Source organism: Polistes fuscatus, unplaced genomic scaffold (assembly GCF_010416935.1).
Source record: "Polistes fuscatus isolate 324 unplaced genomic scaffold, CU_Pfus_HIC Scaffold3, whole genome shotgun sequence".
Classification (NCBI taxonomy): Eukaryota; Metazoa; Arthropoda; class Insecta; order Hymenoptera; family Vespidae; genus Polistes; species Polistes fuscatus.
The window spans coordinates 344,696-372,529 of record NW_025113107.1 but is presented as its reverse complement, the minus strand read 5'-3'; the positions used below and the strand labels follow the sequence as shown (position 1 = coordinate 372,529).

The 27,834-nt window shown below is 38.1% G+C and overlaps 3 protein-coding genes across 3 annotated transcripts in view; 2 read left to right on the top strand and 1 right to left on the bottom strand.

Annotated features, from left to right (window-relative positions):
* Window positions 1–27,834, top strand: part of LOC122520228 (protein tramtrack, beta isoform-like) — a gene marked incomplete at its 3' end in the record, with an annotated part of 456,543 nt that overhangs the window by 95,529 nt on the left and 333,180 nt on the right.
* On the bottom strand, window positions 7,966–8,415 carry LOC122519218. Its single transcript, XM_043638551.1, has one exon. The coding sequence runs from the start codon at window positions 8,413–8,415 to the stop codon at window positions 7,966–7,968; it is 450 nt and encodes a 149-aa protein (XP_043494486.1).
* Window positions 18,016–19,517, top strand: LOC122519210. Its single transcript, XM_043638540.1, has 4 exons — window positions 18,016–18,343; window positions 18,610–18,900; window positions 18,952–19,155; window positions 19,267–19,517. Exons 1-4 carry the CDS (start codon window positions 18,016–18,018, stop codon window positions 19,515–19,517), a joined length of 1,074 nt encoding a protein of 357 aa, XP_043494475.1.

Below are 27,834 nucleotides of genomic sequence, written 5' to 3'. Positions count from 1 at the left end.
GCCATTGGGCACTTTCCTGAAGTCAGCCGCTCATCAGTGAGCAGAACTAGAGAGGCGACCTTTATATTATTGTAAGAGTGCCTCCACTTCGAGATGGCTTTCAATCGCTGGAAGTACTGAGTGGACCTCAAGCGCTAGAACTGCTGCATCTGCTGTTGGATGAATTGCCATCGGGACAGCCGATTGACCGAGATGACTAGAAGTGAGTGTTCAGGGACCGCATTGAGAGCGGTCCCAATGAGTAAATTACCTGGGGTGAGCACTGTCGTGTCCTCTAAATCATCGCTGAGTGGTTTGAGAGGTCTTGAGTTGAGAATGGCTTCTATTTGAGCGAGGAGCGTGGATGCTTCTTCGTAAGTAAGTACCGTATCTCCGACCGTGTGCTCAACTTGGAACTTTAATGATTTGACCGCTGCTTCCAACTTACCACCCATGTAGGTTGCGACAGATTTGTTAATGTGCCACTGTGTGTTGTCTTACACCAGAAGCGTAGAGAACTTGAGATGTCCAGGTAAGCTAGCAGCGAAGCAGCGCTTGAGTTTCGCATCATCGCCAAAAAAATTGGTTCCCCAGTCGGAATAGAGTGCAGACAGCGTCCCGCGTCTTGAGGTGAATCTTCTGTACGTTGATATAAACCCTTCAGAGGTGTAGTTTAAAACCACCTCAAGGTGAGTGGCCGATGTTGTGAGGAAAAAAGCACGCAAATCCATCCTTTGTAGGTTTTTTCCTGCGGCCGCGCAATGTTTTGAGCGTAGTAGCGCGTAGTCGATGCCCGTGTGTAAGAAGGGCACGATGGTGTGACTCGCGCCAGAGGTTGTTGGCCCATCAGCTGCTGTCACGCATCCCCCTGTGACAAGCGCACATAAACACCTGAGGATATGAGATTTAACTAGGGCTCGACTGCCGACGATTTAATAGAGCTCTTATAAACGCCAAAACAACTAGTTCCTCCATGCATCGTCTGCTTGTGAGAGTGAGCAAAATGAGCTCTGAATCTCGAGGTACGAGGAACGATTGCAGGATGTTCGTGTCATATAAGAGTCCGAGAGAGTCTCTTGATTGCTCTGCTACAGAGTGAGGTTAACCTGAGCAGATTGTTGAGAGTCGAGAACTTGTATATAAGGTTCCAATAATATTCAGGAATGAACCGTACTTTATGATGTGCAACGCTTGCACTAGCTTCCTGCGCACATATATAATCAAGGGCCTTTTCTGGTTCAGCATACCATGAGTCCTCTCATTTAGAAAACCATGATGATCCCGTCCACTATAGCGAGTGTTCCTCAAGCTAATCTGTGGTTATTCCATTCGACGCACAGTCAGCGGGGTTGAAAGTGCCTGGAACATGCCTCCAGTGAGCAGTCTACTTAAGTACCTGTATCTTGGTTACGCGGTTGCGCACGTAATCCTTCAATCTTGAGGGATAAGCCTTGATCTATTTGAGTGTCACTTAGAGTCCGTCATGTTTAGAGTAGCGTAACATTTTTGAGTATGTTAAGAGTAGCAGCAGCTGCTGAGAGCTATAACCACGGTACGGTTAGCCGTTTGAAAAGCAAACTTTTGATTTAAGCAGACAGTAAACGTTGGCACCAGTGGACGGTGAGTTGACGATAAAATACACAACAGCTCTCATTGCGATTTGAAATTCATCAGCGAAACCGTTCAGTTCCACTGATGAATCAGCAAACGTGTTGAACCACCGTGGGATACAGAGTCTGGCAAGACAAGTGAGATCCTGTCTGATGCTGAGTTATTAAGTTATGAATTGTTCTGAGAGTGTGTCGTCCCAGTTAAGAGTGTGCAACCAAAGTGACAGAAGATAAATCTTCGCTCTAAAGACAACTGGTGCAGCGAACCCCAATGGATCAAATATTTGAGCTACTTCAGATAAGACGAGGCGTTTTGAGAATCTGTTAGGATTTGTTTGTGAGATTGCTGAGAAGTTGAACGTATCTTGCTGAGATGACAAGCGTATTCCCAGGATTTTGGTGTCGCAACCGTCAAATGATATATCTAAGTCCTTGCCACTTTCAGAAGGGAGCTTTGCAAATAGCTGGCAAGATGTGGAATGCAACTTAGCCAGTGGGAAGCCGCCCGCGTTTCACAGACGTATCAGTTGATGGGCAGTCTGAATCAGATCTCCCACTGAAAACTGCTCCTCCGAAAATATCATCAAAGTATCGATCGTGAGTGATTGGTTAGACTGCGAGTGGGTAACTCGAGCCTTCTTCTTCCACTAGTTTAAGCAGCGTCCTTACTGCAAAGAACGGAGCTGAATTGATTCCATATGTAACCGTAGTGAGTTGGAAGTGAGATTCCATGAGCTGCTGGTCTACCCACAATATTCGTCGGAGATCTTAATCGTCAGAGTGTATCTTGATCTGTCGACACATCTTCGTGTTGTCCGTGGCGAACAGGAACTTGCGGCGGCGTATCCAGATGAGACGATAGAAGAGGTTAAGTATCAATTTGGACCAGCGTGCAAGAGATCATTGTGAGAGTAGCCCGTGGAGTTTGTGCTTGAGCTGTTGAAGAACACTCGGTGCTTAGTGGTAGAGTTGTCTGGCTTCACAACTTCGTGATGCGTAAGATAGTAGTTTTGTCATCTGACCGTTGAGTTGTCGTCGAACTTGGTCATGTAACTAGCCTCCTCGTACTCTCTCATGAACTGCGTTTAGTGTAGCTGATACTAATGATATTTGCAAAACCGTGTGAGTGTTCGTTATAAAAAGAGGGAGTCGTGTGTTGAGAGTCGCCAAAGAGCTTTGGAGAAGAGTTGAGGGGTATCCTGACGATGTAAAGCCTTGTCAGATCTCTCGCATAAGTCGTCTTGAAATAATGTTCACACTCCAGGTTTCTGATGTTAGTTGAACGCCGTCTGAACCTCCTCTTGAACACAAAACTTAGTGAGTAAGTTTTTTTAGCAGGAGTTCGACTAATGTAAGATGCCTTGATTTGGCTTCCTTGCTAGCGTGACCGATGAACGAGTAGGGCTGATGACTAGCTACCCAAAGATGGACAGTTGAACAATGGGGTCTCTGGATGAATGCTGAACAATGTTATGTCTGATGACTTGTCCGTAAAATTCTTCCCCAATGATCACGTCTACGGCTCTTGGAGTGAGATACTAGCGTCAGCGATGTTTAAGCCTTTTAAATGAGGTCATTCAGGCTCAGTGAGATATCTCGCCAGATAGCAGGATGCTGGTGACCGTCTTTAGCACATAAGCCGTTATTCTTACCGAGAGTGGTCTGTATCTAAAGTGAAGGTCGATTGAGACCACACCGCTGGTTTAAGATGTCTTTTTGCCTCCAACTCCATAGATGTCCAGCGTTGAGTATCGCAGCTCAAGATGCAGTTGTCTGGTGCGACCTTCGCTGATGAATGAGATTTCTGACCCGGGATTAATGAGCACGCGTACCTGAGATGACGAGGTGGGTGAGATTACTGTGGCTGTTACGGTTGCCAGCAACGTGAGATGACTATGCTGCGTGAGTTAGCACGTTGCTGTTAGATCGGAATTATCGACGATCCGATTTTATCTTTATGCAGTTTAGGGCTTGGAATCAGCTATCACCGGAGCCCGTTGGAAATTTCGGCCCAATGGACCAGCTGTCGCCTGATCCCCTGGAGCTGTCTGAGTATTTCTGACGGTGTGCCGAAGAGGCTAACGAGATCGGCACCATACAGCACGGTGTGATGCAAGCTATTGCAGCTCTGCAATGGCTGCAGCTGTTGCAATGTCTTACATTGTGCCTGCCAATTAATTACAGCACAGGCTTCGTTCCTTTACCACCCTTAACCGCTGACTGATAGAATAGTCGCGCAGCTTCGGAGACATGACAATGTAGTGATCCTGCCCACAACAATCACATGGATACGTTGAGCGCGACTGAGCTGACTGAGCTGCCTGTTGAGTCGTCTGAGTAGCTGGCTTTGGTGAGTTGGTTCGGGACTGTTGAGACGCCTGATAGGCAATTACGCGCTTGGGCACAGTTGTCTTCGCACCGTTGAGATGAGCTCTCGTTTGGGTCGCGTTCTCCTCTATATTCTTCAACGTACGAGATCAGATAATCTTTTAGCAATGCCATATTATTTGAAAGTTAGTTGTACTATAAGAAATGTGAATGCGTAGCAAACTGGACAATAATATAGGAGCCATTCGTAAAGAATCTGTTGTTTTTTTTATTTCCTTGAATACTGGTTATTTTCGAATATCTCCGCTGAAGCTAGGCACAGTCAACTCTGGTAAACGTGAGCGGGTTCGTGATCCAACTGCTGTTGCAGCGGGTAGCTGAGTAGACTGCGTGAGCTGATCTTTGAGCCGTCCTAATTCGCGTTTGACTTTGATCCCAGCTTGCTTTAAGTGAGATGGACCTTTGTGTTGAAATAAACACAATTCAGTGAGCTGGGGGCCAGTGAGTCACCAACACGTGTGCTCTGTACGGAATGCCTAGTGCATCTCTTCGAGCTGGTCCAGCATCATGGTCACTTCAGACACTGACATGTCAGCTGTGGGACCTGTAGCTTAGCTGAGCAGGTCCTCCATCGATTCGACGAGCTCATTTTAAGCCTGAACAGGTTGTACTAGCTCACTGCTGAGCTTTGAAGGCGACTGACTTCGAGTCACCGCCCCTTGATTTGTTGAGACACTGATCAGATCCGTCGCCTGATTCTGCGACCCTGAGAAAGACGGTATTGAGTCGGTTGACCCCTTGAGGGATGCATCTTGATCGCGCATGACAGGCATGATCAAAGATCTGATGAGCAGGTACGACAATTTCTTTATTATTTGTCTAACAGAATGGCAATGCCGAATAGTACACACGCACCACACGCGCAGGAGAGAGTGACAGACAGCACTATACCTCGCGGCGCACGAACGCGAGAGAAGGTGAGAGAGACGACACTATATTTTACGGCGCACGAACGCGAGAGAATGAGAGAGACGACACTAGCCTCGCAGCGCACAAACATGAGCGAGCAAGAAATACGTCACTAGCAACGCAGCGCACAAACACGAGCGAGCAAGAAAGATGACACTAGCCTCGCAGTGCACGAACGCGAGCGAGCAAGAGAGATGGAACTAGCATCGCAGCGCACGAATACGAGCGAAGCAGAGAGATGGCACTAGTCTTGCTGAGCACGAACGTGAAGGAGCGAGAGAGACGGCACAATCCTCTATATGCACGAATTTGAAAAGCGAGAAAAACTGCACTACACGCACTTCACATTGCTTCGTATAATTTGAAATTGTAAAAATGCCCGATCCGGCGCGAAGGACCAAATGTTGAGGAAATAAAAAAAATTATATAAACGTTTAGCACTTTACAATTGTTAGTTTGAATTTTAAATAAATCCGTTACAAATAGGTGGTCGAATAGTGTTGCCGTACGTGAGGCGATTTAAAGATAATTAGGATTATATTAATCCCGAGAGTAGACGATAAGTTAATATAGTAAAAACGTGAGTGGTCAGAGAAACGGAACGAGATCGCAAGTAAGAATAAGAGAGTCCTTGAAAATCACGTCGTAACCGTTTGAGAATTTTAACTATAATTGCTGCCGGGTAAAAGCTGCCGAAAAAGCAAGCATAACGGCGAGGCGTAAAAAAAGGCTCTCGGGAACGAAGCGTGTTCCTAGTTCGAATACTGTAGGTTGGCGCTGTTCTTTGGGAATGCTTATTCTCAAACGACTACTTTCATAAATTGCACTTAGATTTACACATACTTTTCTACACATTTATTACACGGGTTCAACTTTTTAATTTTTAAAGCAATTGCTTAGCATAAAAAGCTGCTTATTTTCTGCTTTTACGAATGGCTCTTATATTATTGTACAGTTTGCTACGCATTCACATTTCTTATAGTACAACTGACTTCCAAATAATATAACATTGCTAAAAGATTATCTGATAGGCCGCAAGAATAAATTGCACTAAGATTTGTACACTCTTTCCAACACATTTAATAAACCGTTAAACTTTTAAATTTTTAAAACAATACTATACCTTAAAAAGATGTTAACATTCTGTTTGCACCAATTCCTTTTATAATATTATTCACATTGGTATGCATTCAAATTTCTTATAATAAACCTTATTTACGAAAAAATTTGCATTGCTAGAAGATGATCTTATAGACCGCAGGCATAAATTACAATTAGATTTGTATAATTATTCAGAACATTCAATACATTCTAAAAATATTTTTATAAAAAAAAAAAAGCATAGCTAAAAAGTTCAATATATTCTGCTTGCAACAATGCCCTCTAAATTATTGTAAACTTTGCAATGCATTCAAATTTCTTAAAGTACAACTAATAAAAAAAAATCTTTAATTGCTAAAGATGACTTCAAGAATAAATACACTTATATTTTACACTCTTGCTACAAATTAAATATACTTTTAAACTTTTAATTTTCAAAAAAAGAGGCTTAGCGTAAATAGATTTTTATATTCTGCTCGCAACCAGCGCCTTCTATACTATATGCAATTTGCTGCGCACTGACTTTTCTGCTTATATAAATAATTTTAAAAATAACTGCCATTGAAACAAGATGATTTAATAGACCACCAGAATAAATTGCACTAGTTTTTTAAACTTATTTCAGCACAGTAATACACCGTTAAACCTTTGCATTATCATAACAAAAATTGGCCCAAAAGATGTTTATATTCTGCTTGCACAAATTCTTTCTATATAATAATGCACTTTGCTCTGCATTCACATTTCTTATATTACAACTGATTTTCAAAGAAACTACTTTTTCTCAAAGATGATCTGATAGACTGCAAGAATAAATAGCACTTAGATTTTTACCCTTTTTAAAAACATTCAATACACCGTTAACTTTTGATATTTTAAACAAAAGACTTGACATAAAAAGATTCTTGTATTATGCTTGCATCAACGGCTTTACACTTTTATGCACCTTACAACGTATTCACTTTTCCTTGAATATAAATAACTTTTAAAAAAACAACTGTTGCCCAAAGATTATCTGAAAGACTATAGGAATAAATTGCACTTAGATTTAATCATTCTTTTTAACACATTTAGGACACGGGTTTTACTTTTAATTTTTAAGGCAATTGCTTAGCATAAAAATCTGCTTATATTCTGCTTTTACGAATGCTTCTATATTATTGTACAATCTACTACTATTCAAATTTCTTGTAATTCAACTGATTTCCGAAAAAACTGGTACTGCTATAAGAAGATCTGATAGACAGCATGAATAAATTGCACCACGATTTTTAAACTAATTTTAGCACATAAAAACACCGTTAAATATTTCAATTTTCAAAACAAAGGCTGGGCGTAAAAAAGATTTATATATTCTGCTCGCACTAGCGCCTTTATTATTAATAATCACTTTTCTACGCATTCATTTTTCTTGGTATTTAAATAATTTTCAAAAACCTACATTCCTAAAGATGATATGATAAAACGCAAAAATAATTTTTTCTTTGATTTTACAATCTTTTCCACACATTCGATACAACGTTAAACTTGGATATTTTCATAACAAAGGCTTGGCGTAAAAAAGATTCTTATATTCTGCTGGCACCAGCGACTTTTATATTATTATGAACTTTGCAACGAATTCACTTTTCTTTTATATAAATAATTTAAAAAAACAACTAGTGTTAAAAGATTTTCTGAAAGACCGTCGGAATAAATTGTCTTTAGATTTTCACACTCTTTTCAATAATTAAAAGCTGCTATTCACACAATCGCATTTTATATTCTTCTTCTTCTTCCAGCGTCCAAATAGGCATATTTCCTGTTTTTCATTGCAACTCGCTTCTTGTAGGTATATCGTCTGCCCATCGTTTTCGTGGTCTTTCTGTGCTTCGTTTTTCTAGTGGTGATCTATCCCTAGCCATCTTTACAATTCGGTCCTCTGTCATTCTGGTTATGTGATCGTTCCAATGAATTTTCCTCCCCAATACCCAATCATTTATGTTAACGATTTGGCATGTTCTTCTGAGGGCTTCACTTCTTTGTCTATCCCATAGAGATTTTCGGTTATTCTCCGGATTATTTTCATTTCCGCTGCCTCCATCAACTGGCGGGTTTTAGATGTCTCGGATCTTGTTTCCGTCGCATATGTTAGTATGGGTCTTATAGTGGCTTTGTAAATACGGCTTTTTGTGTCTTTTCTGAGATGTTTGTTGCGGAATATTGTGTCATTGAGTTGTGCCGCATCTCTTGTTGCCTTAACCACTTGTGTTCTTACTTCCGTTTCTATTTCACCAAAGCTGGATATTTCTATGCCTAAGTAGTCAAACTTCATCACTTGTTGTATAATGCTCATATCAACCACCAATTTACATCTAAGGAGTATCTTGGATGTTGTCATGCACTTAGTTTTTGATGTAGATATTACCATCCCAAGAGATTGAGCCATTGTGTTAACTCATGCAGAAGTCTCTGCAGATCGTCTTCATTTTCCGCTATTAAAACTGCGTCGTCTGCATAGCATATGATTTTCAGTTCTTTATCTCCCATACTATAACCTCTCTGTCTACAGACTTTTTTTATAATTTCATCCATGATAATATTGAATAGTAGCGGGCTCAGTGAGTCTCCCTGTCTAATGCCTCTTCCCAGTGTTATGGGTTCTGTTAGTTCGTTATTTATCTTTGCCTGTATGTTGTTGTTCTGGTATATAACTTCTATTGTTTTTATGATGTTGTTTGGTATTTGTCTGTTATAGAGAAGATGAACCACATCAGTTAGTCGTATCCTATCGAACGCTTTTTTTAGAACTATAAAGAAGAAGAACGCCCGGTTTATTATATTCTATCGACTTTTCCGTTATTTGTCTGACGACGAATGCTGCATCTGTACAAGATCGTCCAGGTCTGAACCCTCGTTGCTCGTCAGCTAGTGTTATCCTTCCACTGATAAGATTTGAAATTACTTTGGTGACTAATTTGTAAAAAAACTAGCATCTCTTAAAGATGATCTAATAGACTGCAAAAAAAAATTGCACTAAGTTATGTACAATCTTTTTATCACATTCAATACACCGTTAAACTTTTAAATTTTCAAAACAATAGCATAACTTAAAATGAAGTTAACATTCTGCTCGCATTAATTTCTACTACATTATTGTTTACATTGGTACGCATTCAAATTTCTTATAGTAAATCTGATTTACGAAAAAACTTGCATTGCTAGAAAATAATCTTATAGACCGCAGGCATAAATTACAATTAGATTTTTACACGTTTTTCCACACAATCAATACACCGTTAAACCTTTGAATTTTCAAAACAAAGTCTTGGCATAGAATGATGCTTATATTCCGATCGCACTATCGCTTTTTATGTTATTGTACGATTTGCTACGCATTTACATTTTTTATAGTACAACTGATTTCGAAAAAAAATTGCATTGCTAAAAGATGATCTGATAGACCGCAAGAATAAATTGCACTTAGATTATTACACTTTTTCAACACAATCAATACACCTTTAAACTTATGAATTTTCAAAACAAAAATTTAGCATAAATAGGTTCTTACAACTTGCTCGCACCAGCGCCATTTTTATTATTATTCACTTATTTACACTCTTCGCCCGGGTAAGTACGTTTGAGAAAATAGAGGAAATCGCGACCAAAACGATTGCTCAGCTCAACGGTGCGAAGACAACTGTGCCCAGGCGCGTCATTGCTCATCACGCTTCTCAACAGTCCCGAGCAAACTAACCAAAGCTGGCCACTAAGACGACTCAACAGGCAGCTCAGTCAGTTAAGCTGCGCTAAACGTATCAATGTAATTGTTGTTGCAGGATCACTACATTGTGATGTCTCCGAAGCTGCGCGACTATTCTATCAGTCAGCGGTTAAGGGTGGTGAAGGAACTAAGCCTGTGCTGCAATTAATTGGCAGGCACAATGTGAGACATTGCAACAGCCGCAGGCATTGCAGGAACTGCAATGGCTTGCACCATGGTGCTGATCTCGCTAGCCACTTTGGCACACCGTTAGAAAACACTCAGACAGCTTCAGGGTATCAGGCGACAGTTGGTCCTTTGGGCCGAAATTTCCAACGGGCTCCGGTGATAGCTGATTCCAAGCCCTAAACTGCATGAAGATAAATTTGGTTCGTCGATATTTCTGATCCAACAGCCACTTGCTAACTCACGCAGCATAGTCATCTCACGTTGCTGGCAACCGTAAGAGCCACAGTAATCTCACCACCTCGTCATCTCAGGTACGCGTGCTCATTGATCCCGGGTCAGAAATCTCATTCATCAGCGGAGGTCTCACCAGACAACTGCATCTTGAGCGGCGATACTAAACGCTGGACTTCTATGGAGTTGGAGACTCTAAATAACATCTTAGACCAGTCATGTGGTCACCATTGATCTTTACTCCAGATACAGACCACTCTTGGTGAGAATAACGTCTTATGTGCTAAAGACGGTCACCAGCATTCTGCCATCTGGCGAGATATTTCACTGAGCCAAATTGGCCTCATTTTAAAGGCTTTAAACTCGCTGAACCAGATATTCTCACCCCAAGAGCAGTAGACGTGATCATTGGGGCAGACTTTTACGGACAACTCATCTGGCCTAACATCATTCGCAATTCAGTCAGAGACCCTATTGCTTAACTGTCCATCTTTGGGTAGCTAGTCATCAGCCGTACTCGTTCATCGGTCACGCTAGCAAGAAAGAAACATCATGGCACCTCACAACTGACAAACTCCTGCTTGCAAGAATTACTCTGCAAGTTTTGTGTTCAAGAGAAGGTTCAGACGGAAACTAACGTTCAATTAACATCAGCAGACCTAGAGTGTGAACATTATTTCAAGACGATTCATGCAAGAGATCTGACAGGGCTTCACATCGTCAGGATACCTCTTAACTCTTCTGTAAAGCTCTTTGGCGACTCTCAACACACGACTCCCTCTTTTCTATAACGAACACTTACACGGTTTTGCAAATATCATTAGTATCAGCTACATTACACGCAGTTTATGAGAGAGTACGAGGAGGCTGGTTACATGACCAAGTTCGATGACAACTCAACGGTCATAAGACAACACTACTATCTTACGCATAACGAAGTTCTCAAGCCAGACAGCTCTACCACTAAGGACCGAGTGGTCTTCAACGGCACAAGCACAAACTCCACGGGCTACTCTCACAATGATCCAAATTTAATGCTCAACCTCTTTTATCTGCTCATCTGGAAACGCCGCTGCAAGTTCCATTTCGCACCGGACAACACGAAGATGTATCGACAGATCAAGATACACTCTGACGATTAGGATCTACGACGAAAATTGTGATTAGACGAGCAGCTCATGGAATCTCACTTTCAACTAACTACGGTTACATATGGAACCAAGTCAGCTCCGTTCTTTGCAGTAAGGACGCTGCTTCATCTAGTGGATGATGAAGGCTCGAGTTACCAACTCGAAGTTGAACTAATCACTCACGGTCGATACGTCGATGATATTTTCGGAGGAGCAGAATCAGTGGGAGAGCTGATTCAGACTGCCCATCAACTCATACGTCTGTGCTACGCGGGCAACTTCCCACTGGTTAAGTGGCATTCCACATCTAGCCTGCTGTTGGCAGGGCTCCCCTCTGAAAGTGGCAAGGACTCAGACATCTCATTTGATATTTGCGACACTAAAAACCTGGGAATACACTTGTCATATCAGCAGGATACATTCAACTTCTTAGTAATCTCACCAACTTATCTCAACAGATTCTCAAAACGCCTCGTCTTATCTGAAGTAGCTCAAATATTTGATTCATTGGGGTTCACCGCACTAGTTGTCATCAGAGCGAAGATGTATCTTCAGTCACTTTGGTTGCACACTCTCAACAAGGACGACACACTTCCAGAACCACTCATAACTTAATGGCTCAGCATCAGACAGGATCTCACTAGTATTTCCAGACTCTCTATTCCGCGGTGGTTCAACACGTTTGCTGATTAGACTGTTGAACTGCACGGTTTCGCTGATGCATCTCAGTTCGCAATGGGAGCCGTTGTGTATTTTATCGTCAACTCATCGTCCACTGGCGCCAAATTCTCACACGTCTTCTCAAAAAAAAAAGTTTTTCCACTCAAACGGCTAACTGTCCCGAGTTTAGAGCTCTGAGCAGCGCTGCTACTCTCCACAATACTCAAACATGTTTACGAAACTCTAAACATGACTATTACGATCCTACATTTGTGTACGGACTTTCAAGTGACACTCAAATGGATCAAGGCTCATCCCTCAAGATGGAAGAATTACGTGCGCAACCGCGTAACCAAGATATAGGTGCTTACGGAGACTGCTCATTGAAGGCATGTTTAGGGCACTTCCAACCCCGCTGACTGGCGTCACGTGGAATAACTACAGATCAGCTTGAGGAACACTCGCTATTGTGGACGGGACCATCATAGATGACTCAATCAGAGGACTCATGGCCTGCTGTACCTAAAAAGGCCTCGGATGATATATGTCCTCAGGAAGCTCGTTCAAGCGTTGCACATCATAGAGTACAGTCCATTCCTGAATATTATTGGGACCTCATTTACAAGTTCTCGACTCTCAACAAGCTGCTCAGGATCACCTCAATCTGTATCAGAGCAATCAAAAGACTCTCACGGAGGATCGACTCAACTCAAGCAGTCCTCATCTTAGCTGCAAATTTGGAAGACTCGCGACTCTTTTGGGTCAAGGCAACTCAAGCAGCATTCTTCCAAGACGAACTTGCTCTGCTCAGACGACAATCTCACCTACCAAGCTCTTACCAACTCAGCCGACTCACCGCCTTCATCGACAATGAAGGTGTGCTCAGAGTAAGCGGTCGTCTCATAAGAGCAGAACTCTCATATCACACGAAACATTCTGCAATCCTTCCACGGACTTCGAGATTTTCAGAGTTCATTATAGCTCACGCTCACAAGCAGACGGTGCATGAAGGAACTCAGTCGTTTTGGCGTTTTTAAGACAGCTCTATTGGATCGTCGGCGGTCGAGCCCCAGTCAAATCTCATATCATCAGGTGTGTGATGTGCGCTCGCCAAAGGGGCATCCGTGCCCAGCAGCTGATAGGCCAACTACATCTGGCGCGAGTCACACTATCACGCCCCTTCTCATACACGGGCATCAACTACGCTTGACTACTAACACTCAAAACATGGCGAGGCCGCGGGGCAAAAACTTACAAAGGATGGTTCTGCATGTTTGTTTGTCTCACAACATCGGCCTCTCACCTTGAGGTGGTCTCCGACTACACCTCTAAAGGGTTCATATCAACGTACAAAAGATTCACCTTAAGACGCGGGACCCCGTCCGCACTCTATTGCGACTGCAGGACTAATTTTTTGGGCGCAGATGCGCAACTCAAACGCTGCTTCGCTGCCAGCTTACCTGGACTTTTAGAATCTCCACGCTAATAGGGCAAGACAACAAACAGTTGAACTTTAACCTTACCTGCAGCGCCCCACATGGGTGGTGAGTGGGAAGCAGCGGTCAAATTTTTAAAGTCCCACGTCGAGCATACGGTTGGAGATACGTTACTCACATACGAGGAAGCATCCACGCACCTAGCTCAAATAGAAGCAATCCTAAACTCACGACCTCTCGAACCGCTTAGCGATGACCCAGAGGACACGATAACGCTGACCACAGGTCATTTTCTCATTGGGACAGCTTTCAATACGGTCCCCGAGCACTCAGTCTTAGACGTCCAGGTCAATCAGCTGTCCCGATTGCAATTCATCCAACAGCAGATGCAGCAGTTCTGGCGTTTGTTTTTTACTCAATACTTGCAGCGATTGCAAGCCATCTTAAAGTGGAGGCACCCTCACAATAATATACAGGTCGGCTCTCTACTTCTGCTCACTGATGAGCGGCTGCCTCCAGTAAAGTGGCCCATGGCCAGAGTACTCAAGCTGTTTCCACGGGAAGTTGGACTCACCAGGGTGGTTTCTCTCAAAACGGCAACCACCACGCTCACCCGGCCAATTGTCTAGCTCGCTGTGCTACCAGTGACTCAACAAGTGGACTCCTGACTCATCATCAACCTTGAGGCTGATGGCGGGCGGAATGTTTGGGAATAAGCATTCTTAAAGAACGGCGCCAACCTACAGTTGTCGCACTATGACCACGTTTCGTTCCCGAGCGCCTTTTTCGACGCCTCGCAGTATCGCCGGTTTTTTCGGCAGCCGTTACCCGGCAGCCATTATAGTTAAAATTCTTAAACGGTTAGGACGTGATCTTCATGGACTCTCTGTTACTTACTCTCGATCTCGTTCCGTTTCTCTGACTACTCACGTTATTAATATGATCATTTAACGTCTACTCTCAGGATTATTATAATCCTAAATATCTCTAAAACAGTCGGACGTACGGTAACACTTGTCGACCACATATTTGTAACGGAGTTATTTAAAATTTAAATTCAGCAATTGTAAGTGCTCGGCGTTCATCTCAATTTTTATTTTACTTCCTCAACAAAAACACTTTATTTTTTTACGATTCAATGCATTCAACACATATGTAAACTTGATTTTGAATAATTTAGCTTTTCACAAATATATGCCTATTGTCAGCTAGCACTAAAACTTTCTTTAATAATATACACTTTGCTAAGGATTCACATTTCTTATAGTACAAATTATATCCTAAAAAACTAACATTTCTAAAAGACGATCTGATAGACCGCAAGAATAAATTACACTTAGATTTTTACACTTATTTAAGCACAATCAATACACCGTTAAACTTTTATATTATCAAAACATAGGCTTTTCGTAAAAATAATTCTTATATTCTGCCCGCACCAGAGTCTTTTTTATTATTATTCCCTTTCGTATGCACTCACTTTTCTTCCTATATAAATAATTTTTAAAAAAACATCTAATGCTTAAAGATTATCTGAAAGACCGTAGGAATAAATTGCACTTAAATTTTAACACTCTTTTCAACACTCTTATTAGACCGTTTTACCTTTTTAATTTTTAAAGCAATTGTTTAGCATAAAAAGTTTCTTATATTCTGCTTTCACGAATGCATTCTATAGTTTTGTACAATAAACTAAGCATTCAAATTTCATATAACACAACTGATTTCCAATAAAACCAACATCTCTGAAAGATGATCTAATAGACTCCAAAAAAAAATTGCACTAAGGTATGTACAATCTTTTTATCACATTCAATAAACCGTTAAACTTTTAAATTTTAAAAACATTAGCCTACCAAAAATAGATCTGTACATTCTGTTCGTATTATTTCCTACTATATTATTATTAACATTGGTACGCATTAAAATTTCTTGTAGTAAATCTGATTTACAAAAAAACTTTAATTTGCTAGAATATGATCTGATAGATCGCAGGCATTAATTACAATTTAATTTGTAGAATTTTTCAGAACATTCAATACACTTTTAAAACATTTTTTATATAACAAAATAAGCTTAGCATAAAAAGTTGATTATATTCTGCTCCCACTAATGCCCTCTATCTTATAGTACACTTTGCTACGCATTTAAATTTCTTATAGTAAAACTGATTTCCAAAAAAAATTGCATTGCTAAAAGATGATCAAATAGACCGCAAGAATAAATTGCACTTAGATTTTTTAACTCTTTTGAAACCATTTAATACACTGTTAAAACTTTTTAATTCTCAACACAAATCTTGTCATAAAATGCTGCTTGTATTCTTCTCGCACCAATGCTTTGAATATTAATGTGCACTTGCTACGGATTCACATTGCTTATAGTAAATCTGATTTTCATAAATACTTGCATTTCAAGAAAATGATCTGAGAGACCGCAAAAATAAATAGCACTTAGATTTTTAAGCTCTTTTTAAAACATTCAATACACCGTTTAAACTTTTTAATTCTCCACACAAAATCTTGTCATAACATGATGCTTATATTCTGTTCGCACTAACGTCTTTTATATTATTGTGCGCTTTGCTTTTCGTGAATGAATTAACGCTTTTCGTGAACTATAAAATTGTACGTTTTCTTTGATAGAGAGACAACAATCTTTTCAAAAAGAAGAAAAATCGTTCATTTGCTTCATGTTTTAGATATTCTTTGAGAAGAACTCATTGCTTTTTCGACGAAGAACAATCGCTTTGATCCTGGAAATAATATATTTTCGAGTTTTTGGGAATTTGTTTTTCGTTGTTTAAGAAAATTTTAAGATTTTATTAAAAAAGTTGTCTAGCTATATCCTTATCTGTAAGTGTTCGCTGACTACAGAATCTATAGCTGTATTCAGTTATTAGTTCCTATTTCGAAATTCCTGTCTAAAATATTAAAGTTAATAAAACTGAATATATTTATCAAAACAAGAAACAGAGCTGATATTTTTCTCTTAAAGAAAATTTTTATATTATATTGAAAAATATTTCTTGCAAGCTTTCTGATCTGCAAGTTTTCGCAGACTATAGAATCTTTTACTTTATGTAGTTCTTTGCGGTTATGGTAGCGGGTAGATACTCAACTATTAACGCGCCCTGCCCACACGAGCCTTTGTTTAACTCCGAAGACCATACGTGGGAAACCATTGTCCTATCCCTGATTCTCCTTTACACCTACAAATTCTCCCTTCGTAATATCCAGAAATCTTATAATCGCCAACCTGCTTGGCCAGCGTGGCGAGTTTTGGCAAAATAGAACCCTTAATATAAATAAAACAGAAAAATACAGGCCTTTATTCCCTAGAGGTCTTCTAAATACTTATCAAGGCAGCGATCAAAGTATCCAGAAGACAGAGGTTGTTAAGAATTCCCGGGTTTGACCAGGCTGCCAATATGGAAAGACCAAGCATGATAATGGATCTAGCGAAAAGACACTAGACTAGAAAAGACAAGACTAGATTTCCATCGAAAGAAAGTAAAGAACAAAAAATCATTAATGGTAGCTACATACAACTGCAGATCACTGTTGAGCGACTAACAATTATATGACCTTGAAAATGAAACGAGAAAAATCAAATGGGATATACTAGGTCTTGCAGAAACAAGAAGAGGAGGAGAACGATTCAATATCCTACCATCGGCATATGCCCTACTATATAATAAACATGAAAGTGAGATTCAAAGAGGGGTAGGCTTCTGCGTAAAAAGTTATTAGTGAAATACATCGTTAAATTAAGAGGAATATCGGTTTAAGTAGCGTACATAATTAAACAAACATCGAGGAAGTATGAAATAAAAATAATTCAGGTATATGCCCCTACCTCATTGTACATGGAGGAGGAGATAGAATTGTTTTATGAAGACGTCATAAAAGCGAGAGAATGGGGAAACAGGTGCAATCAGGAAATGATGATTGAGGATTCTAATTCCTCCATAGAACAAAAACAAAGCGAAAATTAAGAATATATTGGAAAATTCAGACTAGGTCTAAGAAATAACAGAGAAGACATGTTGTTAAATTTTCAAAAAAGCCAGAAGCTATACGCCATGAACACATTCTTCAATAAAAAGCCACAGCGAAAGGGGACATGGATAGACCCAGATAGTCGCACTAAGAACGAGATCGACTACATACTCGCATACATAAAATTCGGCTATTACGGATATTACAACACTAAGTTCGTTTAACACAGGAAGTGATCATAGACTTGTTCGAGCAAAGGTTGCCATTGAGAAAGAAAACAGATTTAAGGACATACAAAGCAGAAAACCGACTAATAATACCAAGACACTTAAACAAAACAGAGTGAGATATCAAGAACTTATAACACAATCATTACAACAAGAAGACACTGATGATATAAACAAAATAGCTAAAGATATACCAACATCATTAACCGAAGCCGCAACAAAAACCGCATAAAAAACATATACAAATAAAGGCAATATCACACAGCAAACAAAACAAAAAATAGAGAAAAGTAGGACCTTATACAAGGAGGGAAAGTATGACACCGAAAAATACAGAGAAATAAGAAGAGAAACAAGACGGATGATAAGGAAAGACCTAGAAAAACATTAGGAAGGAGAAAGAGGAAAGGACATGAGGTGCCTAACGAACAAGCTAGGAAAAAGAGAAATCATCTCTATTAAGAACAGTAAGGGAGAAGAAATAAGGGATAGAGACGAAATAGTGAGGACAACAGACAAATTTTACAAATCACTATACAACACACAAATTGAGAAGCTGGAACAAGCTAAGAAATATCATAAAGTGATGAACCTTGGGTCGGAAGAAATCGCGGAAATTAAGGAGGATGAAATCATGTACGCCCTAAAATCGATGAAGAGAAATAAGGCTCCAGGTGAAGATAACGTCATGACAGAAATGATTGAAAAAGCCGCAGAAATAATTGTCCCAAGGCTAAAAAGTAAATTCAACCATTGCCTAGAACAAGGAAACATCCCGGAAAGCTGGAACAATCCCTTGATCGTAATATTATTCAAAAAAGGTGATACATCATTACTTCAAACTACAGACCGATTAGTCTGCTCTCACACATGTTTAAACTACTTACAAAGATCATCACTCATCGGTTATCGAAAAAACTAGACGATTATCAACCAGTAGAAAAGGCGGCCTTCCGGAAGGGGTTTAGTACATGCGACCATCTCCTCAAAGTGAAAATTCTTATAGAGAAATCAATCGAGTACAATTTTCCTTTGTATATGGCCTTCATTGATTATGAGAAGGCATTTGACTCTATCGAACACTGGGCACTAATAGAAGAACTCAACCATGCACGTATTGACTCTCGATATACTAAACTGATTAGAAGCATATTCCAACATGATAGAGCAACCATCAAAATGTGCGAATGCACTAACAGCTTCCCGATTGATAGAAGTATTAGACAGGGAGATACAATCTCGCCTAAATTATTTACTTTGGCACTTGAAGGCGTCTTTAAAAGGATTGACTTGTCTAGTAAATGAATAAATATCAATGGCGAAAGACTAAATCATCTGAGATTTGCAGACAACGTTGTTCTGTTCGCGGAAAATGAAGAAGACCTAAAAAATATGATAACAGAATTAGAGCAAACATCAAAGGAAATAGGACTTAAAATCCACCTAACTAAAACAAAGACAATGTGTCGACAAGACCTACAAATAACTGTAACTGGAAAACGGATAGACAACGTCAGGGAATACATATATCTTGGACAAAATGTGACACAGGGTAAGCAAAATATAAAAATAGAGAGATGACAATGACTAGGATGGGTAGCATTCAGAAAACTAGCTTTCATTCTAGAAAACAAAAAGATACCCCAGAACTTACGATTTAAAGTATTTAAACAGTGTGTTCTCCCTGTCATAACCTATGGAGCTCAAACATTGATCCTCACAATACAAATAATAACAAAACTGGAAGTTACACAAATGGCTATGGAAAAGGCAATGATCGGTATCTCGTTAAGACACAGGATAAGAAAAATATGGATCAGGCAGAGAACTAAAGTAACTGACATAACAACAAGAATAACACAGTTAAAATGGAATTGCACCGGACATATAGCTCGCATTAGGGACAATAGATGAAACGCTAAGATGCTCAAGTAGAGATAATGGGCAAGAAAAAGAAATAGAGGTCGACCAGTAACTCGATGGTACGACGATTTTAAGAGATCAGCAGGACAACCATGGATAAGAATCGCACTTGATAGGGATAGATGGAGAACGTTAAGGGAAGCCTATGCTCAATGCTGGGCGCAAGAAGGCTAAAAGAAGAAGAAGAAGTTCTTGGCCTTCATTTGGACGAATTTATCCAAAAAATTACAATTTATACAACAGAATATTCTTTTCGTGAACAAAAAATTCTATTTCTTTTATAGCAAGACTACGAACTTCTCAAAATATGAAAAATAGTTGATTTTCTACATGTTTGGGTATTTTTGAGAAGAACTCAATGCATTATCGACGGAAAACGATCGTTTCGATAATAGGAATAATATTTTTTCGAGTTTTTGTGTTCACTTTTCTCGCAAACTAAGATAATTTTAATATTTTAGAGAAAAAATTTTCTAGTCAGCTTCCTTATCTGGAAGTGATCTCAGACTACAGAATCTATAGCTGTATGCAGTTATTAGCGTTTCTTTCAAAATTTCTGTCTAAAATATTACATTTAATACAACTGGATATAGTTTTCGAAAAAAAAATAGAGCTGCTTTTTTTCTATCTAAGAAAATTTTTATATTGTATTGAAAAAATTTTCTTGCAAGCTTCCTGATTTGTAAGTGTTGGCAGACTATAAAATCTTTAACCGTTTGTAGTTCTTAGCCTTTATTTCGACGGATATTTCCAAAATATTACAATTTATACATCTAAATATAATTTTCGTGAACGAAAAAAAGGGCTGATTTCTTTTTTAGCAAGACTACAAAGTTCTCAAAAAGATGAAATCTTGTTGATTTCCTACATATTTTTGGTATTTTCGCATAGAAATTAATGCTTTTTTGATGGAGAATGTTCGTTTTTATCATGAGAATAATTTTTTTTTCGTGTTTCAGAGTACTTTTTTTCGCAATCGAATATAATTTTATTGTTTTATTGTAAAAAATGTCTAGCCAGCTTCCTTATCCGTAAGTGTTCATAGTCTACAGAATCTATAGCTGTATGCAGTTCTTAGCATCCAGTTTAAAACATCTGTCCAAAATATTACATTTAATACAGCCTAATATAGTTTTCGAAACGAAAATAGGACCAATTTATTTTATCTATGAAAAATTTTATTAAATATTAAAGAAATTTTCTCTCCAGCTTCCTGATCTGTAAGTTTTTGCAGACTATACAATCTATTGCTGTATGTTGTTCCCATTTTTCATATCGAAGGATATATCCAAAATATTACAATTTATACATCTGAATATTATTTTCGTGTACAAAAAAAATGGCTGATTTCTTTGATGGAAAGACAAAGAACTTCTCGTAAAGATGAAAAATTATTGGTTTTTTACATGTTTTGGGTAATTTTTGATTAGAACAAAATGCTTTTTCGACAAAGAACCATCGCATTGATTCTTTAACTGTATGTAGTTCTTGGCCTTTATTTCGAAAGATATGTAAAAAATATTATAGTTTATATCTCCGAATATAGTTTTCTTGAACGAAAAAAAAGGCTTTATTTTTTTAAGGCAAGACCACGAAATTCACGAAGTAATGAAATTTCGTTCATTTTCAACATTTTTTTGCTACTTTTCGAAGCGAAATTAATTCATTTTCGACGAAGAACCATATCTTTGATCATAGGAATAATATATTTTCGAGTTGTTTGGTACTTTTTTTCGTTGTTTAAGAAAATTTTCAGATTTTATTGAAAAAAATATTTTGCTAATTTTTTGATCAGTCAGTGTTCGCAGACTATAGGATCTTAAACTGTATGTAGTTTTTAGCTGTTTTTTCAAAGGATTTGTAAAAAACATTAAAATTTTAATAACAAAATATAGTTTTCGGAAACGATAAAAAGGGCCAAATTTTTTATGGCAATACTAGGATTATCTAGAAAAGATGAATAGTCGTTAATTTCTTACATGTTTTTGGTATTTTTTGATAAGAAATCAATGTTTTTTTGACAAGAACAATCGCTTTGAATTTGGGAATAATATATTTTTGAGATTTTTGGTACTTTTTTCCGTTGTCTAAGTAAATTTTCATATTTTATTAAAAAAATTTTCTAGCAACCTTCCAGATGTTTAAGTTTTCGCTGAGTATAGAATCTATAGCTGTATGCTGTTCCTTGCAACTATGTCGAAGGATTTGTTAGAACGATTACTATTTATACAACTAAATATTATATTCGTGAACGAAAAAAGGGCCGATTTCTTTGACGGCAAGTCTACGAAATTCTTAAAATGGTGAAATATTGTTGATTTCCTACATTTTTTTGGTAATTTTTGAGTAGAATTTAATGCTTTTTTGACGGTGAACGATCGTTTTAATCCTGGGAATGAAGTTTTTTCGAGATTATGGGTAAGTTTTTCTCGTCATCTGAGAATATTTTCATATTTTTCAAATTATAATTCTTTTAGCGTGTTTGGGAATATTTGATAGAAATGATTTTTTTCCTTGCGACACCACAAAGTTTGTTGGTATTTACGACGCACGGCAAAGCGATTTTGATATTTACGGCATTAGGTCGTTCTTTTTACGTCTTCTTTTTTTTTCTCAAGCGGGTCACCTATCAAAGTACTAATCGTACTCAGCGCTGCTTGACCTAAATGATAGAGCTGGAAGTAGTTCTATTATCGCGCTATGACCGTTTACGCATAAAGTAATTCGATATATTTCCCTTATATTTTATGTGGACTGATATATATATATATATTGTAAACGGCACCACACATAAGATTTCATAAGGCCGTTACTTTCAATAGCGGACAATTCCTAATAATTGTAATAAACCGTTACCATAAGACTCATATGAAGGGTCATCATAACTAACATAAGAATCGGCAAATACTGAACTAACTCGCTCACTCTATAACTAACATAAGAACCGACAAATACTGAACTAAACTCCTAACTAACTCCTTCCTCTCCCGCCGTATTGTCCGACTGCCCTTTTTTCTTTTCCATCGAACAACGAAGCATCGGCCTCCCTCCACGTGTGACGCATACTGCCTCTGTTCCTCACACTTAATCTTAAGAATATCGATATCCTAAACAAATATCCGCACGCACTCACACCAGTGCAGGCGCCAACGTGCACGAACCTGCATAAGACGTTTACAATCGGCCAGTCCTGACAGTTACCGCCCTCGGTCACTAGACTATCACACATACATAAAGACGCAACGTAAAATGAACATGAACATAAGGTTAATACATACATAAGAAGTACATGAATACAAACATAAGAATACAATCAAAAATTAATACATAAATAAAAGTAATAATCTGAAAGAATAAAAATATAAGATAATCCATACATAAGAAATACAATTACAAAATAAACACAAACGCAAGGCTAGTATAAAAGGTCCTAAAAATGCTGATATAAAAGGGTCTAAAGATTAAATAAACGCATACATAAGAAATAAAATCACTCGGATACAATTTTTCTTTCTCCTTTTTTCTTTTTTTTTTTCTTTTCGATTTAATCAATAACTAAAATAATATTCATTCTTACAAACATGAAGCGAGATGCGATATCGGTGATAATCTTAAAAAGGAAACGAAATGAAACAATACAATTGGATTTTAATCATAAGGATAAAATACACTAAATATAAGCTTTTAACTGTCGGTATACTATCTTTAAAGGAAATAAAATAAAATGAAACATAATACAATATAGTTTTAATCGTAAGGATAAAATATACTAAATTTGAGCTTGAGATTGTTCTCTTCTCTGTCTATTCTTTGGCCTGTTCCGTTCCTCGCCAGGGACGTATGTTACAACATTCCCATGTTCCCTGATACGGTCTTTGAGATATTAGGAAGCCCCCTATATCGGCAACTACATATCTATCGTTTCGTAATTTTTTTATAACTTCGTACGGACCCCTAAATTTTTGTATCAGTTTCTTTCCAACCCCTAGAGTGGTATCAAAATTTCTTACCACCACATAATCACCGACATTAAATTCTGACCGTATCTTATGATGGCGTTTATCGTAATACCTTTTGTTATAATTTTGCTTCTCAGCCATTCTATCTTCGGCCCTATTCCTAATTGCTCGCAGGTGCTCCTTGCCGAAAGCGAAGGTAACATTCTTTTTAAGTAAGTCATAAAGTAGTCTTGCCGTAAGGGCGAATACTATCACAAATTTTCTAAAATAGGCACCTAATCCTAAAAATCTTTGTACGTCATTAAGTGGTATCGGGAAATTTCCAATAGCCGCTACGCCACTGACAGTCGGCTTGATTCCTCCTTCTAGCAAATATCCTATTATTTCCTGAACTTGGTTTTTCTCGACAAACGATAAGCGACGGGGAGAGAAATGAAATGGCTAATGCTCTTGTAATGTTAATTTCAGCTCCATGCTTATTCTAGGTTTTTCCGGACAAAGTGCATTTAAGTAATTTACCTTTAAGAATTCCTTTAATTCATTTTGTTTTTCCACCGCGATTTCGGGATTAATGTCTAATTCGGTAGTTTGATTATCGGTGGAATCAATTATTTCTATATTCATAATCTGATCTATCACTACCTCTTCTTCGGAGCGCTTATCTTTTCTGCTGAAACCCAATCTACATTTTTTTAATGCGTCGCGACCTAAAATAACGGAGTTCACCATTGTAGTATCCGGTACTACCAACAGACGAGTGTCAACCCTTTCGCCGTCATCTAATTTTAAACTAACTCGTATCGAGCCGTGTACCTGCAGACGACTATGATTAATACTATAATATTCACTTCCGAGTTCCGGCGCAGGGTCGATCGGTCCCATCACTAACCCTTTCTTTATGAAACTCACGGAGCTGCCGGAATCCAATAAGGTGTCTAAAACTAAGATGTAGTGTATATTGCCAGAATCGACATCATAAGTTATCTTCCTGATGTAGTCGTCATCGGTGGTCAAGTTCCTGGTGACGCCGTGGACTTCGCTACCCTTCTCCGGGCATTCTGGTCTAATATGTCCATGTCTACCGTACTTGTAGCAGCTGTCTCTTTCCCTCTTCGGACGGGGGCAGTTCCCCGCAAAATGTCCTGTCTCTCCACAGTTGAAGCATCTGGCATAATTTTCCTCCGACGGCCTTTTATTGTCGATCGGTTTTCTTTTCCTTCTCCCGTCAGCCGCCTTCCTTCGTATTTTGTAGGACTTCGAGGGCCCGTCGCTCGCACCCTTACCCGGCGTATAGCGTAATACTTTCGAAAGCCGTCAGCAACGACTCCTAGTCTCGGAAACCAATCATCCGGGCCTGGTTTCTTAATGCAATGTCTGGAATGCCGTCTATCGCATACTCCAAAATTTCTTGTTCTGGGAGGGGAATTCGGTAACCTAGATTCATTTTGTCATGTAGGTAATCTCTAAACGACTCGTTGCCGTTAGACCTACGTTCCTCAAACTGTCTTCTCAACGTGATAACACTTTGTCGCGAGCTAAACATCTTCTCTATTGCTGCTAATAATTCCTCTATTCCATAAGTCACGAATTCGGGTTTTGAGTGAAACCATCGCAATGCTTTTCCCCTCAATTTTAGACTAATTATCATAATAATTTCGGTATCCCGAAGCTGGTGCATTCGTTGTATATAGCGCACTCGTCTCTCCCAGACGGTAAAGGTACCAACGCTTCCATCAAAAACGTCGATCATATCAGAGATTACACTTAAGCTGACCTCGCGGTGTCGATCATTCACTCTTGGTCGTTGTTCTGTTGTTCCCCTGAGTTGCCCGACCTTACGCATAAGATCTTCTACCTGTTGACGGAGACTTTCTACTTCGCCGTCTTCGGTGGCCGGTGTTTCTAAGGCAGTCGCTCCGTCGTCGTAAGTTGTATCTAAGATAGCTTCATCCCTCCAATGAGGTTCAGCTAAATCTAATCTTGCCATAAGCTCGGCTTTCGTGCCGTACGTCGCCAAGCCTTGAGCGCGTAACTTTTCTCTTAGCTCGGTTACTGTAAGTTTGCGGGTTGTTGCCATGTTTCTTAATTTTCGTAGACACTTTTAATGCAAACGTTTTCTAAATTTTTAGATTTCAAATGATAAGTCACTCAAACACGTAAGTACACCAATAACTTCACTAATAACGTAATAAATTCAATCCCACTTTTCATAAAACACGCGCGAATCGCGAATTTCTAATTTAGCTAGTTTAAATCCCACTTCTGAAATTTGTAAACCACACACTACATAAGATTTCATAAGGCCGTTACTTTCAATAGTGGACAATTCTTAATAATTGTAATAATCCGTTACCGAAAGATACATAAGAATCATAAGAATGGTTATCATAACTAACATAAGAACCGGCAAACACTGAACTAACTCACTCACTCTATAACTAACATAAGAACCGACAAATACTGAACTAAACTCCTAACTAACTCCTTGCTCTCCCGCCGTATTGTCCGACTGTCCTTTTATACTTTTCCATTGAACAACGAAGCATCGGCCTCCCTCCACGGGTGACGCATACAGCCTCTGTTCCTCACACTTAATCTTAAGAATATCGATGTCCTAAACAAACATCCGCACGCACTCACACCAGTGCAGGCGCCAACGTGCACGAACCTGCATAAGACGTTTACAATAAATTGATTTTTTCTTTCGATCATTTATGTATTATATATATAATACATAAATTATATAAATATAATACATTATATATAAATTATATAAAATTTAATACATTACATATATATATTTAAATTTAAATATATGTAGGAATATTTTTTGTAACCCTACTTTTTATACTTCCTTACTCTGATATTCTTTACTCCCTACCTTTATATACTTCACTCTTTACTCTTTACTTTTACACTTCTGATATTCTTCTACTCTTTACTCCTCTTCCTCCACGACTTCTCTTCGCTACCGCTGATTCTTATCTCTTTTACTTAACTCTTAACACTCCGCAATTATACTCTTTGCATTATACTCTTCATATTATACTCGTCGATATTATACTCTTTATATTATACTCCTTGATATTATACTCTTTACACTCATTAATTTCTGACGCTATACTGTTACTCTCTTTACATTCTTACGTTATACTCTTTACATTGTACTCTTCGTATTATACTATTGCCAATCTCCCCATTCTCACATCTTATATACTCTTTTCTTCTCGTATTCCCCGCAACAACGCTAAGTACACGCACACACTCATACTCTCTCATTTCCTTCACACTATGACAATAAAGGACAATATTTCTTATGTCTCTACCGAAAAACAACTTCACTTATTCGAATAACGTTTTTATTTATCTACAATCGTTCTCGAATATTCATATCTTAACGATTCTGCTTACATTTTTTCTAACTCTACCTAACTGACACAAAACTTTACTTTTACTTGAAATACGCATATATTTAGAAATGATCTTACTGAAATATTCGTATCTTTAAGCTTCTTGCTCACATGTTTTCCAGTCCTCCATATATATATATATATATATATACAATATATCAATCGATTGAAAATATGTTTCCTTTCTTTTTTTTGTTAAGTAATTAAATAACAATAATTAGTAGCTTTTCTTCTCATTCCTTTAATCCTCCCCCATTTTACCTTGTCACGTTATATATATATTTATATATTTATAAAATTAAATAAATATATGAAAAATAATATTATAATAAAAGAATAATAAGCAGCTTACATTAGCGAATATTATCGATCATCAAGAAGCGAGGGGGGAACAGGTTTCTTTATCAAATATATTCTATGTAAAAAGAAAATTAATAATAATATAATAATAATAACATTTATTAAAAAATAAACAAAAAAAATTAAAAAGTAACAAGGAAAATTACTAATGGTAGTAATAATAATTATTATTATTTTTTAAAGTTATGTTTTTAAAGTTCTTTTTGAGGTTATTTAGGTTTTATTCGCTTTGGTACGCCGAAGAAGTATAACTTGTTACGTGCGTTCATAAGTTTTTTAATAACTCTTTTCTTTCTGTTTTTAAATTATTTTTTCACATTTCTTGATTTTTAAATATATACAGGAAAGAAAAAATTATTTATTACAAAAAATTAGAAATAATAAATATTTTCACATCTTGCGAAAATAATAAAGGAAAATTTAATTCTCTTATTAGAATTAACATTTTATTTTTTATCAGGTATATAAAAATAGATAAATAAAGATTTATCACTTGTGAAGATTTTATCAAGATACAATCATTAGTCCATCATGAATTGTCATCAAAAATTTTTTATAAAATGATTCGATATATATGAA

Coding starts and splice junctions, on each gene's coding strand:
- LOC122519210 (XM_043638540.1), top strand. CDS start 18,016: ATGAGGTGCCTAACGAACAAGCTAGGAAAAAGAGAAATCATCTCTATT. Junction 18,344..18,609: donor AATTGTCCCAAGGCTAAAAA/GTAAATTCAACC, acceptor AAATTCTTATAG/AGAAATCAATCGAGTACAAT. Junction 19,156..19,266: donor TGGACAAAATGTGACACAGG/GTAAGCAAAATA, acceptor TACGATTTAAAG/TATTTAAACAGTGTGTTCTC.
- LOC122519218 (XM_043638551.1), bottom strand. CDS start 8,415: ATGGCTCAATCTCTTGGGATGGTAATATCTACATCAAAAACTAAGTGC.